The 17,321-nt window shown below is 38.4% G+C and overlaps 1 protein-coding gene across 4 annotated transcripts in view; it reads left to right on the top strand.

Annotated features, from left to right (window-relative positions):
* LOC149253588 (SH3 domain-containing protein 2-like) overlaps positions 1-17,321 on the top strand; it is a 259,548-nt gene that overhangs the window by 78,934 nt on the left and 163,293 nt on the right. For all 4 annotated transcript variants that reach the window (XM_089459975.1, XM_089459973.1, XM_089459974.1 and 1 more), the window contains 3 exons: positions 7,646-7,765; positions 7,987-8,056; positions 8,164-8,312. In XM_089459975.1, coding sequence (XP_089316101.1) covers positions 7,646-7,765; positions 7,987-8,056; positions 8,164-8,312 — 339 coding nt within the window. The remainder of the gene's footprint in view (positions 1-7,645; positions 7,766-7,986; positions 8,057-8,163; positions 8,313-17,321) is intronic.

Here is a 17,321-nt window from a genome sequence, read left to right as displayed (position 1 = left end):
ACCAGAAGAGGTCAACAGAACACACATCAAATGGATGTGAAGAGAACTTTTCTTAATGGTACAATTGATGAAGTTTATATTGAACAACCTCAAGGATTTGAAGTCCATGGAAAGGAATCTCATGTCTGTAGATTAAAGAAAGCTCTTGAATGGATACCTATCTAATAAGGCTTGGTTTCGCCAAAAGTACTACAGATCCGAATCTCTACAACAAGGTAGTATAAAATGAACCAATGATCATATTGCTATATGTGGATGACTTATTAATAATAGGCGTGGAACATCTTATTCGTTAATGCAAGAAGGAAATAGCAACTGAATTCAACATGAAGGATCTTGGATTAATGTACTATTACCTGGGACTTGAAGCTGGGCATAAACTTGATGAAATCTTTCTTGGTCAAGGAAAATACATGATCAGGATTCTACAAAAAACTGGGATGATGGACTACAAACCAATGGCAACACCAATGGTCACTAGTTTGAGGAAGTTGAGAAGTTCATATTCAAATCTTGTTGATATGCCCATCATATCAAGCGCTGATTGATTCTTTAATGTATTTAGTGAACACCCGACCATATATATGCTTTGTTGTATATAATCTAAGCCAGTTTCAGATGGAGCCCAAACATGATCATTGGATAGCAACAAATCACATCTTGAGATATCTCTATGGAACCATACATCATTGTTTGAGATATGTTACAGGAAATGAGATTCGATTATTAAGTTATACTAATTCTGATTGGGAAAGCAGTACCGATGATGGGAAAAGTACTACTGATGGTTGTTTTTGTTTGGGATCTGCTATGGTTTCTTGGATGAGCAGAAAACATGATTGAGTTGCACTAAGTAATACTGAAGCTAAATATATGGCAGCTAATGAAGTTAGTCATGAAGCAGTTTGGCTTCATAAGTTGCTTGCTAATTTGTTTGAAGGAGTAATGGACTCACCATAATATAATGTGATAATCAAAGCTGCATAAAGTTGTCAGAGAACCCAGTCTTTCATGCGAGGTTGAGGCCCATTATGAATAAGTATCACTAAATTCGAAGCATGGTGCAAGATGGAGCTGTGGAGCTATAGTATATCTCCGTTTATGAACAAGTAGTTGATGTATTGACGAAGTCCCTTACTAAGAGAAAGCATGAGTACTTTTGAGACAAGCTTGGGCTTGTGGATATCTCCTCCCAGATTGAGACGGAGTGAGGATGGACACCTTGTTCTCCATGTGTCAACTATAAGTCTAGTACATGAACACGGATAGGAAGAATGGTGCATTGGATAAGCATCATGGATTGACATTCTTGAGACATTACCGTAACCAGGACTAACAACCGTAAGTCAAGAACATTGATTTGGTATAAGAATGGTATGGGGATTGATATTTCCTTATGTCAAATATTGTGACAATGGATTAGGAAATGGTCTTGTGAGGACATACTTTGGTGAACCTAGGTGGAGTATGTGCCTCAAAGAGGCGGTGGTGTCCTATTGAATGCCTCCCAACATTGTGCTCTAATTTAGTGGAGAGATAGAGCTTACTTGTCAAGGCCTTGGTATTTTGACAATGCTGGTTATGATGATGTTATCATCAATGATGTTTATCAATATGGATCCTTTCTTATATGAATATTTCAACTTGAGACTATCTTGTTGAGTCATTATGAATACCTCCCTAGTTAAGAGGGAGTGTTGAAGTTGTAATTAGAGTCGGTCTTCATAATGTAAATTTATCATTGATGTATTTATTATATTTTTGTCAAAGCATGTTCTTCATGCTTAGAGAGTCAAAAAGAGTCAAAAAGAATTTATTATGAGTCAAAAGAAAATGTATTTGAGTCATGTCCCATTTGGACATTTGTAAGAAAAATAATTTAAATTTTATTTTTGAGTCGTAAGCCCACAAGACCAAATTGGCCTAGTGGCACCTTTTCAACCCTCTTCAACCTTCAAGCTTCAAACTTAAATTGTCATATATTGTTTACAAAAAATATCATAATAAATATGAAAGAGTGAACAATTATAAAAACTACTAGAAACTAGAAAAGACAAGTAAATCTATTATCTACAACTTCCTCTTGCCGCCATGATAAATGTCTAATTTCTGAGCAAGTCGTGGTGGTCTTCTAGGAGACTCCTCCCGCATAGTCACACGACCAGAACCAGAAGGCACATGCCCTCCACGTGAGGATGTAGATGGAAGTGGTGACATCAAAGGAACAATAGTCGGAACTCGAGCACTGACGCTGCTACTGAATGGTGGGGGTGGCATGGTTGTTGTTGCTTCATCATCATCTCTCAAAAGTTCCGCTTCCAATTCTTCTAGATGGATAGTGCCATCCTCCAAATTATCGTCCTCTGGGTTGTTGTCCCAAATTTTATATGCTGCGTCCTCATAAGCCCGATCACAATAATGACTCAAAAACCTCTAGTTGTAGTGCACATAAACCAAACTTTCTGCCCAATTTTCATTGAGTCTGTTTCTTCTCACATTATGGATGAAGTTGTAGGTGCTCCAACACCTCTCTGGAGAAGAAGTATTTACAGCCTGTGAGAACGTTTTTTTGCTAATTTTGGCAAAAGTCCCATGGCGCCATATGCCTCCCACTATGTGAGAGCATTAGATCTGTCTCTATCTTCCATTGCATGCAAAGAACCAAACAAACCAATGCAACTGAAGTATCTGCCTATTTCAAGATGTAGATTAGCACACTCCGCCTTGTTAGGGGCAAACTTGTCTAATGCTTCCATATATCCTTTAGATACCTCTAGATCTGAATGGGGTTTGATCCTAACCCCACCCCCAGGTGCAGGTTGGCCCAACCAAGATGGAGAGTAGTATTTTGGCACAAGGATATTCGCCAAGGCATGTAGTGGAACATTAAGTTTATTCCATTGTGCACACACACAATTGTGAATCATTGAATACAAGTTGGGATCATTTTCCAGAACATCATATTTTATTTGCCCCAACATGCCATCCATCTGCTCATACACCTCCCCAATCACTAGTTTATCTTTATTTGCAAAACAAATCATGCTATAAATGGGCTTGGTGAATTGCGATACTTCCCTCACACGTGCCCAAAATAGGCTATCAATAGCGGTGTCCTCCACTTGTTCAAAACCTTGCTTGTCAACTGCATTTGGAGCCCTGTTCTTTAATACTTGCCAGCGTTGACTTGATGCCATGCTAGCTGATGACTCTCTTACTTTCAAAAGGCACCTGAAGGTGAGGTAATAGCTAGCAAATCTAGTCTTCACAATCTTCAACAGCTCCAATCTTGAGTGACTGGGGAAAAGCCCATGGGTATTGCTACGATTTGTAATAAATTTTATCATTTTTTTGCCTTTCTTGTACAAATCACCAATCCGTTTGTATTAATGGTTTTTGTTCTTAATAATATCATGCATCAAAAGGTTCATTGTGTGAACCAAACACCTGGACCAAAATATGTTGGGGTATCTATCCTCAATAATTGCTCTCGCTGCCTTACAATTAACAACATTATCAGTGATGACTTGGATGACAATGTATGGCCCAATACGTTCAATTGTTTCAAGTAATGGTTTTGCAATGTTGATGGCGGTCTTGAACTTTTTTGAGTAATCATATGCTAAAAGGAAGATGGCACCATTAACAGACACATCAAGAACACTTATCAATGGCTTGTCTTTTACATTTGTCCATCCATCATATACAATGGATACCCCATGCTCATTCCAAGAATTTGTCATTTTACTCAAAGAATGTGCTATTTTTGATTTTTCATGATCAAGTCCAACAGTGTAAACCTTGTCATACCCAAGGCCCTTGTATCCTTTGGGGGCATCATTTATGGCAGAAACTATTTCATGCCAATAAGGTGAGCGGAGAACATTGAATGGTATCCCACATGCATAGAGAAATTGGTAAATTTTTGAATCCACATCATTCCTACACCCTTCTTCAAGGAAATTTGATATGGTTCTACGCCTTAAAGAGATGTTTGTTCCCATGCTTCCATATCCATTGCCATGGGAGGATGTTGATGGAGTTCTTTGTGCATGTGATTGTGAGCTATGTTCAAAGAAACTCTTTTATTTTTTAGATCTGTATTGGGCTTCCTCCTCTTCCCTTATGTATTTGGCTCTTTGTGTTGCTGACACACTTACACAAGCTTTGATTCCTATTTGTTTATCTCCATCCCATGGCCTTTTCCCACAGAGGTGCCTTTTGGCACGAGTGTATGAACCTGTGTAAGTGTTTTTGCAATGGGGGCATGTAAATTTAGTGGTTCCACCCCCTTTCCCTGCTTCAGGCCTAGAAACATATTTCCACAATGGGGTTTGGTCTTGTTTAGTTTTTGTGCCCTCATCATCTCCACTCTCTTCCTCCTCACCAAGGTACTCCTCTCCAGGGTTTTCATCAAATCCACTATAACCCACTTCTTCATCCTCTTCATCATGATCAACCCTCCTTCTACTCTCCAACACCATAATAACAAAAAAAGGAACCAACAACAAGAGAATGCCAAGCCATATAGCCATGATGTTTGAAGTTTTGAGTCTGCAAAAAAATGGAGGAATGGGAAATAGAGAAGAGAACATTTTTATTTAGCAATGAACATATAAAAAACAAAAATGCTAGATTAGAGTGTAGATCCTACCTCTTTGGCCTTCAATCCCAAGCTCCAATCTCCCTTGCAAGCTCCTCAAGCTCCTTCAATCTCCCTCCTCAACTCAAGCTCCAAGCTCCTCTCTCTTGCTCTCTCCAAGCTCCAAGCTCTCTCTTGCTCTCTCCAACAAAGACAAATGATAAATAATGGGAGGAGAGAGGGCCTTTTAACCTTTTCCCCCTCCCCTTCCTTCCCTTTCCTCCCCGTGTGTCACCCGTCCCTCCTTGTCCGCCACACGACCTTTTCGCCGACGGGAGTAGAAAATTAAAACAAGGAGCTGAGGAAGCGATCGCTCCCTGACCGCTCCCTCTTTTAATTTTTCGCTCTTGGAGCGAAAGGGAAAGGTGAAGGAGCGATCGCTCCCTAAAAACCAGGGAGAGATTTTTTTTAAGGGAACGCACTCCCAAAATTCACTCTTGAAGGGAGTGATTTCGGAAACGTACTCCCGAGGTCGCTCCCTAAAAACCAAGGAGCGATTTTTTTTTAAGGGAATGCACTCCCGAAATTCACTCTTGAAGGGAGTGATTTCAGAAACGTACTCCCGCGGTCGCTCCCTAAAAACCAGGGAGCGATTTTTTTAAGGGAACACACTCCCGAAATTCACTCTTGAAGTGAGTGATTTCGGAAACGTACTCCCGAGGTCGCTCCCTATCCACTTTCGAGTGGAGTGCGATTCGGGAGCGGGTTTGAGGGGGGGGGGGTGCTCCCTCGCAACCTTGTCTTGGACAACTATATATAAGAGACAATTTGATCTCTTCGAGAGATCATTCATCCATCACATCAACAAGTATCTTCTGCACCTAAACCAACGAAGAAGAAGGTCGAAGTCAAGGGAGAGAGAAGGTAGTCAAGGCAAAGGAAGAAAGTCAGGTTTCTACCCTATTGCAGGTTGCACGCATGATTTTTTTTAAGGAATAGGGCTGAATTCTGAGGTAATTGCACAACTGAAATTTGGCCTCTACTATAGGGCCAAAATTTTGAGTTTGACCAGATTTGAAGAAGTTTGACCAGCGTTGACTTTGACTTTTGGACAAGATGTAGAGGAGGGTTTGACTTGGTATCTTTGTGGCTATTTGATCTTGGTCGCGGGTATCTCTCATTTTGATTTGATTCTATAAGAGAAGGATTGTTGGGTTTTCCCCTTGTGGGTTTTGCCCAGGCTTCTGGCCTAATTTTTGGTGTCCTTTGTCTCATTGTTGATCTTTATGTTTTGAACATTTGTATAATTGCTTGATGAAGAAGACATATGAGAAATAAGAAGACACCTAATATTCACAAGTAATTATCAAGAAGAGGAATCAAGCATTAATCTACACTACACTTGGTATCTCAACAGTTCACCTGATTTGGGCTATGTCCATAGAGAAATAGCCAATCCTTCTTTTTATTCCGTCCAACAAAATGAAAGGATTACAACCTGCAACATAACCACTGAACCTCTTCTCTCTCTCACTGTCTCCTCTCTCCCAATTACAAAGCTATCTCAATAATACACAACCGTAATACAATGCCCTCATAAAACATGGGTTTCCTTCCAAGGAAAAAGACCTTGACATAACATCTATTGTCAAATCTGTGACCTAAAGATGAAACAATTCAGATTGACTATGAGATTACAATATTTCACAAGGCAATTTTTACAATTTTTTTTCTTCATGGGTGCCACTCTCGAACACCTGCAATGGGGGGATTCAAAGAATTGTTGCCATCCCTTTGGACCCCCTAGTGACAATAGTAGGGTGCAAGCCCCTCCACACCTTCCGTTAAGAACTGGGGTCCAAATGTGGCTAAAAAACAAGACCTCCGAATCAAGAAGATAATCAGGCTCCACAACCAACATGTTCTCCCCTAGAATGCCACAAAAGCATCAAGCAAGGTCTAGCAATCCAAGAGTAGGCCACCTCCATATGTGCATGTCCATCATGGGACACTCAATGGTCATCCCTACACCATGCACCCCACTTCATATGAAGCACACCTAAACATGGTGTAATCATTTTCAGAGGCTACAATCTTCTTCCAAAACCTAATCTAGACTTGTTATCCAATATGAAAAAAAAATTGACTGTTGAAAGCATGATCATCTTACCAAGTTAACCAGAGGCCATCAGGCTTTTATACTACATACTGAAAGCGCTAACAAAGAAATGAAGCAGATCATTGTGATCCATGATATACCTTAGTCACAATCCTGAACACCTCAAACATTCTCTCAGATTTCCAGAAAATTAATCATAATCCGTCCAGAATAACATAGTAACTTCCATAAAGTTAAAGTTTATAATATATTTAAAACCTGAAACCCTCGTCAGTTACAAAGAATGTCCTGCCTTTCTCCCTCTACAATGCACATCAATCAAAGGGACATATGCAAAGATACATTGAAAGATTGAAGGACTACAGTTTCTGCATTTGTCATCTAAAATCTGATCAAACATGACATGCGAGTACGAGTTTCCTAGCTGCTAAAATTCTATAGGAGACAATGTCTTTAAGCATCATACTTGGACACAGTAATTCTCAATCCCCCACTTTTATAGCATGACGTGACACCCCTAAACCATAAATGTAGAAGGTGCTGTGGAAGCCATACATACCTGGCTGGGACAAAACCACAGGAAAAAATAAGCTAGATTTATAGAATAATAAAGAACAAATTCTCCACCATGTTGATCCATGTGTATGCAAAGCTATGCACCGTGTCTTCTTTCCTGGGCACAATGCCACTTAAAATATTGCTGTCTCTGCTACGAGAATCCACAAGACATCTTCTATACTTCAAAGTTTTATTATTTTTCTGCAATCAGAGTATGAACCACATTATTTTGGTAGGAACGAAACTCATCACGGAAGAGATATCCCTTGAAACATTGAACTCCAAATGGAAGAAAGAGAAAAAAACATATTACTGAACTTCAATGATTCCAATTTGTGTTGTTTTTTCATTAAATAAATCTCAAGGTTTGTTTTGGATTATCGCAGGCAGTTTTCAAGCAATTTACTGGACATGGAATTGGGAATGATGCAGTCATTACTGATGAAGCAGAACTTGAGCGTCACCAACATCTTGAAAGGCTTTATATTTCCACTCGAGCAGCCAAGGTACGAGCAGTTTTCATATTGATAATTTTTCAGAATTAAATGACATGTGATTGTATTCAGGTCTGATTAATTCTAAAAATGAAAGGAGAAATTGTTTGCATGCTTTATTCTAAAAAAGGAATGACATATTGTTTGCATGCTTTATTCTTAAAAAGAAAGGAGATATTGGTTGCATGCTTTGTTAAGTATAGGTTAATTAATATTGTATCTTTCTTTTTCAGCATTTTCAGCGAGACATTGTACGTGGTGTGGAAGGTCACATCTCTGCAGGCTCAAAACAGATGGAATATGGTAAGTTATTTATATAATTCATTGCCTGCAATTTGTTCACACATTATTTTCATTAGTTATGCTTCCTTCAGTGCTCTCATTGATTTTGATTTTGTTTGTTTATGTAGCAATAAAACTAGCTGACGACTGCTGCAAATATGAGAATGATGGTCCCAACTCAAATTCAGCACTTGCTAGAGCTTCTCTTTATTTTGGAAAATCTCATCATGCAATGGAGAAGGAGAGGGAGGACTTGCATCGGACACTTGGTGTTCAGGTTAAACTTAAAACCCATGTTATAATTTCAGTAAATGGTGATCAGACCTGCAATTATTAAGCCCAGAACACTGAAAACACAGCTGCTAACTGAAAAGTACTCCCAGCAATTCAAAAGAACTTGTAGCATTCAAAAAATAATCTTTCTTAATTAACTCAGAAGAGGAAAACAATGCACAGACTCGCGGTGGTAAACTGAATAATAATAACCACATAGAGGGGACCCTACCTACATACTAAGTCACCAGGTTTGTGTTCAAGTTCGAGTTCGGCGACATTGAAATTCGAATAAAGTTCGGCAACTAAAATTTTGCCAATAAAGTTCGACATAAAATTCAACATATAGAAATTTGAAAACAAATGTATATATATAAAAAAATCAATTTAAAGTCAAATTCAAAGTCCATAATGCACATTGCAAAGACATAAGATTATTGCTCAAACATTTAAATCATTTCCACATAATTTTATAAACCCTGAAAGCGAGTGCCAACTTCCAATAAAGAACCAAGTTCCAACTTCCATACATAGTAAACAAGGTGAGAAATTCATCATAGACATTGGAAATTTGGCACCCATATCATATTCAACAAAACCATGGGCCATATCAGATTTCATATATTGAAAAACAATCTGATAAGAAAGTATTCAAAATATATAAACTCAAAAGTTTAAAGTAGCTTGGTAGTTTTAGAAAATTGTTCATGCAAAAAGTAAACTAGAAATCTAAAACAGGAACACAAGTTTTATTCTTGATGTTCCTGTGGCCCACTTGTTATATCAAAAAGTTCTATATCATCAAGAGTAGTAGGAGCTGTGAATCCGCTAGATGCTTCAGCATTAGATTCATCAGTGAATTCCTTGTCAATGTCACTATCAATGTACAAATCAACTTCATCCATTGATGCATTTGGAACATGATTGATCCACGGAGTAGAGGAATTGGATGACTCTTTAGCCACATTTTTCAATGCCAACTGCAAGTTACTACGAACATAAACAGGATCTTCTAATCTTCCAGATAACAATCTATTTTTTTTCTTGGAATGAATGTGGTTAAAGGAACTCCAATTCCTTTCACATGCTGATGCACTTGATCCCTGGCTTAAGATACGAATTGCAAAATTTTGCAATTCTGGTGCCCCTGAACCATAAAATTCCCACCATATTGTTGGATCACTTTTGCTCCTATCATACTTTGCTGATTATGTTCCAAATAACCCTTCTTCTAACTTGTATGCCCTCAACTGACTTCTGACCAAACCTGCAATTTCTGGATCTGGATTTAGCTTCTCAATAGCCTGGATAAGTCCATTCATGACTTCTTCATCCCTATGTCTTGGTAACCCAAACAATCTAGGGTCCAAATAGCATGCTGCTGCATGTAATGGACTATGCATCATCTTCCATCTTTGATCAATTAAATCCCATATCTCCTGGTAATCAACTTCCACATTATTAAAAGCAGTTGCAATGGTCTCTTTGCAACGATCAATGCTTTCATAAACAAAACCCATACAAGGTTTGTCACCATCAACCATGTGGAGCACATTAACAATTGGGCCACATATTTTTAAAACCTTGTTTGCATTTTCCCAAAAACCATTATTGGGCACTGTTTGTTCAACATTTTTCCCCTTAGTTTCTTTTGAAAGGGTAGATCTCTCCCACTCAGTGTTGCAAAAAACAGCTCTTAGGCTCACTTTTTCCTCAACAACTCTTTTCAGAGTAATATAAAAAGTGGCAAACCTTGTATCACAAGGCCTCAACAACTCTTTTGATGCATTCTTCCTGTATATGCTCAAAGTGAGACGATGGTTGATGATGAAGTTTGCAATTGTTTTGTCTCTTTGGATTGTCTCATTGACCCAAGGAAATTTGGCTAAGTCATGCAACATTTAATCCAAGTAGTGAGCTGCACAAGGGGTCCAATAAATGTGATTATACTTTTCCATAATCAGCTCCCTTGCACCAACACAATTTGATGCATTATCTGTAATAACTTGGACAACATTTTCCTCCCCAACCTCTTGAATCGCTTCATCCAAAATTCCAAAAATAAATTTTGATGTCTTCACTCGGTCCATTGCATTTACTGCCTTCAAGAAAAGTACCCCTTGAGGACTATAAACAAGCACATTGATCAATGGGCGATGACACAGATCTGACTAACCATCACTCAAAATTGTGCACCCTGTAAGTTTCCAAGACTCTTTAATCTGAGCCAACTTTCCTGCCACTTTGTCTTTTGTTTTCTTTAGCAAATTTGTCCTTAAAGCTTCAGATCTGGGAGGAACATAGCCCTTCCCAAAATCAATGGCCTTTTTAATTACATTTTTAAAATATGGACTCCTCGCCACATTAAAGGGAATTGCACATGCATAAAAGAATTCTGCAACAACATCATCAACTTCTTGTTTCTCAACAGGTTTCCAAAATTGATTTAATGTTTTGGTTCCACCCGTTTTTGCTTGAGTAGAACTTGATCCACTAATGTTTGAGATTGAATTAATGGTGTTGGAGGAAGACATGGCAATCTCCCTCTCAATTCGCTGCCTCTTATTTACCCTTTTCTCCTTTTGCATCTTTGAAGTGAAATGGTCTTTCTCCACTGTGGCTTTTTGTTCATCAGAGATCTTAGTGCAGGCTTCAACACCACCTCCACTTCCATTGCTAATACCAAGAAGGTGATCCACTGCTCTAGTTAAAGTGCCAGTGAAATCATGTCCACACAACTAACATGAAAGATTATTCCCATCTTTTTTGACAAAATTCCAAGCTACAGCAGTTGATTTTGGGGGTGCCATTGAAATTTGAAGGTTCTGAACCTCTGATTGTTGAAGACTGAGGTGAAGGCTTGAAGCTTGAAATGTCTGCAATTTTTTTTCAATTTACATTTTAATTAGTTTTATTTTTTTTTGCAGAATGAAATTATGAAAATTTGAAACTATAATTTATATAAAAAAAAATTATCAGTTCAAAATTCAGCCTGAGCCTCTTTAAATACTGATAAATTGTATTTAATTTTAACTGATAAAAACTAGTAAATTTTATTGAACTGATAAAAAAGAGTGTATTTAAATTTTTGACTTACCTGGAGGCTGGAACTTGGAAGCTGGAGTCTGGACAATGCACTGTGCGGCTTGTTGGAGGGCTGAGGCTGCTTGAGGGCTTGCTTGAAGGCTCACTGCTCTCAGGAGTCAGGCTCTGTCAGGACTCAGAAGGCTCACTGCTCTCAGGCTCTGTCAACTTTTAAGGGCAGAGTCCAAGTCTCAAGCCTGTTGATGAGGCCAAGTTGCAGGCTGCAGCCTATACATGAGAACTTAAGTCCTTTAATGAAAACTGTGTGATCCTCATCCAAGTGGACCTCAATTTTGGCAAGACATATTATAAATTTATAACTTAATCTTTTATTTCTTAGTTACTGTATCGATATCAGTCCATGAATTGAATAATGCAAAAACAAACAAAAAAAATTTATAGCCAAAAAAACAACAATACACAGCCTACATGAGTTTGAAAGTCTGCATTGTGCGGTACCTTTGAATCTTGATCACTCACTGGTCAGCGTTCGGGCGAGAGGGCGAGTTCTGGACCCTGGTCAGCGACTCAACATTGTCAGCCTTTACTTCAGGACGCTGCCACAAGCTTCAAAGTTGAAACCACGTTCACAGGCTACAACCTGAGATGAGGTTGACGTTGAGACTCGGTGCTCCGAGTGGTGCAGGCTGGCAGCTTCGAATTGGAATGTTAGCGAAGGTATTGGCAGGCTGGCAGCTTCCAGGTTACGGCCAGAACTTGGAAGTTTGGAATCCGCTGAGAGCCTGAAGGCTGAGACAGCTGAGACTCGAGAGTTGAGACTTGTAGGCTGTCACGCTGTGTATGAGCTGAGAGTTGAGACCTGTATGAGCTGAGTCGAGGTCAGTGGTCGCTGTCGGCTGGTCGCTGCAAAGTTTAATGAAACGAAACCTAACTTCTTACCCACGGGCTACGATAAACAATAAAACCAAAACAAAACCACGGGCCCGCATTCATGTTTCAATTCTATTTTTTTTTTTTTAACTGAAAAAATCGAATTTCCAACGATTTCCAACGATTTTGAATGATTAAATTCGCCTTAAAATTCGAATTCGTTTTCAAGTTCGAGTTCGCCATTTTGTTCGACGAACTTGAACGAATAAATTCAAATTCGTTTTAAGTTCGGCGAATTTCGAATTTTTTCGTTCAAATTCACCGAATTTGTTGACTTAGCCTACATATATATAGAACCAGGCATAGGGTTTACAATGAGACTCGACCTATTTCAGGCATCTAAGTAAGAACACCCAACCTGCATGCTATGCATGTGCTGGGCTTCTAGATAACTATACCAAAACATAGACTAGGTAAACATGCAGTGCACCATCACCCTGTCCTTGGGATTAGTACCTTCCATATTTAATTTTGGAAACCATTGATTCTGACAAAGTCGAATTGATTTAGAAACAAAAACTATTGACCTGGAAATTATTAATTCCGTACATTAGTTGACTCTCGAATTAACTAAAGGGCAGTGCCTGTATGTATGCTCGCTGCCTGCCAGAAAATTGCTGTGCGTCCACTCTCTATCTATTGTTGCATCTTTTCTCTAACTTGCTGTGCCCTTTGCTTGAATGCACCATCACTGTGGATAACCAAATTTAGGACCAACCATGGTAAAATCTAATGCAAACTCTTTCCAGGGAAGCTTTTCTCCAGTAATCCAAGTCTCTTTCTTAGCATCTCAAACCTCCCCTTAGCCAATGGCTTTGTCAAAACGTCTACATTAAGGAACATATTCTAGGATCACCGCACCCTTCTGAACACTGTTCCTGATGAACTAATACTGGATATCAATGTGCTTATAGCGATCATGATACCCTGGATCAGAGAGCTTGATGTAACTCTGATTATCACAGTGGATCATAATAAGTTCCTACATCTAATCGGTCAACTCTGCTATTCAACTTGTGAAGCTAGATGGTTCATGACTAGCGGAATTGGCTGCCATATACTATGCCTGTGTCGAGCTAAGTGTCACTCCTGCTAAACCAGATTAGCATGATTCATACATGAACCCAAAGTGAAATAAAGGCCTGAAGTACTCTTCCTGTCACTTACATCTCTATCCTAGTCAGAATCCACAAGACCATGCATCATCAAATCATTACTTCTTACTTTAGACCATGATGCACCGTGCCCTTCAAGTAATGAAGCACATGATTTGCACCAACCCAGTGATCTGCCTCGGCTTAACCATACTTTGGCTCAATCTGTTTACTGCAATACAAGTGTCATGTTTGGTATTTACCAGATACATGAATCAACCTATCAACTATTTGTACATTCATGAATCAATCAAATCTGAATCTGAATCTGCTAGTAACTTGAGATTTGGTATCACAGGAGGTTTACAGTTCATCACGTGAAACCTCTTTAGAGTCTCAACTGCATACATAACTTGTCTAAAGAACCTCTCCTTAATTTTTTCAATCCTTCAAACCCAAGATACAGTGCATAAGGTCGATGCTCTTCGTGTCAAATCACTTTCTAGTTTCTTCATGCTATGAGCTTTCCTAAACTATTTAGTAGAGGTAGACCACCTACATACAACACTAATGACCAAGATGAGCAGATCAGATTTATTACTTGAAAATACAAGTTGGGGTCTGCATTGTGCCATAGTCTTAGTGAAGCCCAAACTCTGTAGGTACTCATCAAGCTGTAAGTATTAAGGATGTGGTCCGTGCTTTAGTGCCTAAAGAACCTTCTTCAACTTGTACACATGGTTATCCTACCCATGCACCTCAAAATCTCTTCACAGATTAATGTATACTACCTCAACGAGATCATTAGGAAATGATGTCTTAACGTTGATTTTGTTGAGAAATATTAAAGGGCAATGATTAGAGTGATTTCTCTTTCTTTGATAACTGTTTATGATGTCTTTTTACTTATCTTACTTAATAGCTTCACTTATTATTATTATGTTTGTGTATCATCAAACAACTACCAAAAACAAGAAAAACAAGAACACAAAATATAGGCTGCAAGTTAGGGCCAAAATCTCTCCACTTGAGAGGAAAAACCCACAAATCTCTTCTCTTCCTTATAAATTCTTCAATTGACGAATTCCAAGACCTTTAGACCAAGACCAATACCCTCGAAGACCAAGTCCAACCTTTTCAGATTATGTGCTTTCCTTGTCCAAGTCAAACCCAGTGAAATCTCTTCCAGTAGCACAACTTTGACCTCCGGCTATAGAATTTCGGCCTCCACTGCAAACCTGAAATTTGCGGCCCTCCTACAGTTGCTGTTGCCACATCTGTGAGCTTCTTTTAGCCTCCCAGGACTTCCTTAGACCTTCGCTTGGCTTTCTCTGACTTCTGGAGCTTGAGAATGGGTAGTCTGTGAGGGTCTATTATAAATGGGTTTTCCTCCCTTATGATGTAAAACATATGAAAATCATGATGTAAAGTGTTTTTATGGTTGGAAAAATAATTTATCCCCTCATAGGTTAATTAATTAAATTTTCTGGCAAAAAATTAATTAAAATCTTAAGGCAGAAATTTAATTAATTCTAGGTCCTAGGTAAATTTAAACTCTCCAAAAGCAAAATTCGTCGGTTCTTAAAAAATAAATTTGAAGACGCTCAAGGACTAAGGTAAATTAATTATTTGATAAATTTTAAACCTTTGATCCTTAGGGTTAATTCAAAGTCAAAATTTTGCGGAAATTAACTCAAAAATTTAATTTTTGAGTTAATTAAAATTCATTTAATTGAAAAATTTGAATTTCCCCAAATATTTTAAATATTTTGACGGATGAGATTAAAAGAAATTTTAATCTTCATCAACGGTCGAGATTGCTTTGATGACAATCACTCGAACTAGCCGTTGAAGGATTTATCTTTAAATAGGAGGTAATTTGTCAGTTGATCCATCTGATCTCTGAGTCGTGTGCTAAGAAAAAGAGCTCTTGTGTAATCTTTTTCTAGACAATAAAGAAAGACTTTGGGGGTTAAATTTCGCTGATGTTAAGCTTCATGGAAACACTGTAAGATGTGTTGTTTTCATGCATAATTTTTTTTTAGCCATCGATGAGAGCTTCTGAAGAGTGATTTGAGTACAGGTATCTTGCTCAGTGGTTGGGGTTTAAGTGATAATTTAAATTTTGAATGTAATAGCAGGGATCTCTATTTATCTGAATTTTATTATCATTTTCTCGCTTTATTTTAATGGTTGGATTGAGTTTTGCAGGAAAATATTGATTTTTAGATCCTCGGGCATTAGGGGAAGTTTTCAGTTGGACCAGCCAACTCCCGATCTGTGTTTTCTGAAGAGCCCAATTAAATTAGCTCCGGGCTTATCATAAGATTTTATGTGTGATATACGAAGGGTTTTGAGTTAAGCACCTCCTTTAAAATTTAAAAATTTAATTTTTGTGTGGGAAATTGATAGATCTGGCTGTTGAGAGCCTTAGATTATCAGATCTGAGAGCGGAGTTGGACTCATACTCCTCATATTTGATAGAGTTACCATTCTTGTGTATAAATATGTAAATTTTTTTTTGGTTTTCTAAGATGGGTTTCTGGGTGTTCTTGTTTTTAGGTATAGGTTGCAGATCTGAAAGTGAAGTTTGCTTTGAAGCCAGATTTAGGCCCTGGAGGGTAAGATCTGGCCTCAAAACTAATTTTTGCAGGGGCATTATTTTTGTGGTCCAAAGGTTTGATTTTTATTTTTTATTTTTATTTTCTTCTAGAATGTTTTTTATAAGGGTTTTATTGATAAATCTGATACAAAATATATCAACTTAATCATAAGTTTTTCGGAAAGTTTTTTAAGGGTTCATTGAGCTGCCATTTTTCTCCCTGTCTGCTACATTCGAAATTTCTTTTTCTCTGAAAAATTTCGAAAATGTTTTTTAGTTTTGCTGCTTGGGGTTTATCCTCATTCTTTGCTTCTTGAGCCTGCCACCATCATTCCTCGCTGCTTGGACCTGCAATCCGACTACACGTCCTCGCAGACCTGCAATAAACCTTGCATTGCTGCCCTTTTCTCCTTCGATCTTCAAAACCGCATCTTCATCTCCCCTCCGTTGCTCCTCCTTTCTTGTCATCTACCTGTCTACAGCCATCTTTGCGTCCTAGACTCCTCTCCGCCTCCATTTGTGTCCTTTCCTTTTGCTGTTTGCGTACTCCGTCGAACCTACACCCTTAACTTGCAGCTCTTATCCTCCCGCGAACTACCTCCTCGCTATCTATCCCAGCTCTTCCCTGGCTCGAGTCTCCTCGTCCTCCCTCAACGCTGCCGTCGAGCTCTTTTTACCGCCACCAGACTTGCAGTCACACAAAACAAACCCAACACTTCGACTTTTTATTTTTATTTTCACTTGTATGCGCATGAGTTAGGTTAGTTTTTTTTATTATTAAATTTCTATTGTTTATGTTAGCTTAGGGTTAGGTTTTATATAAAATTGATTTTTGGGTTGGCTTTTCTCTTAATTTTTTTTTTAAACTTTCATCTTTTGTTTTGTTTCATTCAAAAAATGAAAATTCCTAAAGTTTTATTTTTTATTTTCGACTTTTCAATTCGTTTTTTTTTGATTTACATTTTTGGTGTGATTTCTTTTTCTTTTTTTTTTAAAATTTTATTTTAACTTTAATTTTTGTTTTGATTTCCTTTCTTTTATTTTTATTTTGACTTTCATTTAAAAAATATTTAGAAAAGGTAACAAGAGAATTCCCAGACGACGGGAGGATTTTTTCTCTGTTAGCGAGGGTTTCGTTCGGGGATCGCCATGGTCAGCAACGGGAACAACGATGGCAATGTCAAAGAGGGAGGGCATGGTACTGCTTCATTCAATGACGGAGCGCCGAAGAAAGATGTTCCGCAGTGTGTTCAAGTCGCCGTCCACATTCGGCCTCACATTGGATTTGAGCGCGCTCAGGGATGTAAAGATTGCATCACCGTTGTTCCAGGCGAGCCTCAGA

The sequence above is a fragment of the Pinus tabuliformis genome, chromosome 7, assembly GCF_031772625.1.
Source record: "Pinus tabuliformis cultivar Carrire ecotype Pingquan chromosome 7, CPIR1, whole genome shotgun sequence".
NCBI lineage: Eukaryota > Viridiplantae > Streptophyta > Pinopsida > Pinales > Pinaceae > Pinus > Pinus tabuliformis.
Note: the sequence above shows the minus strand (reverse complement) of the source record. Positions and strands in the feature narration are given on the sequence as shown.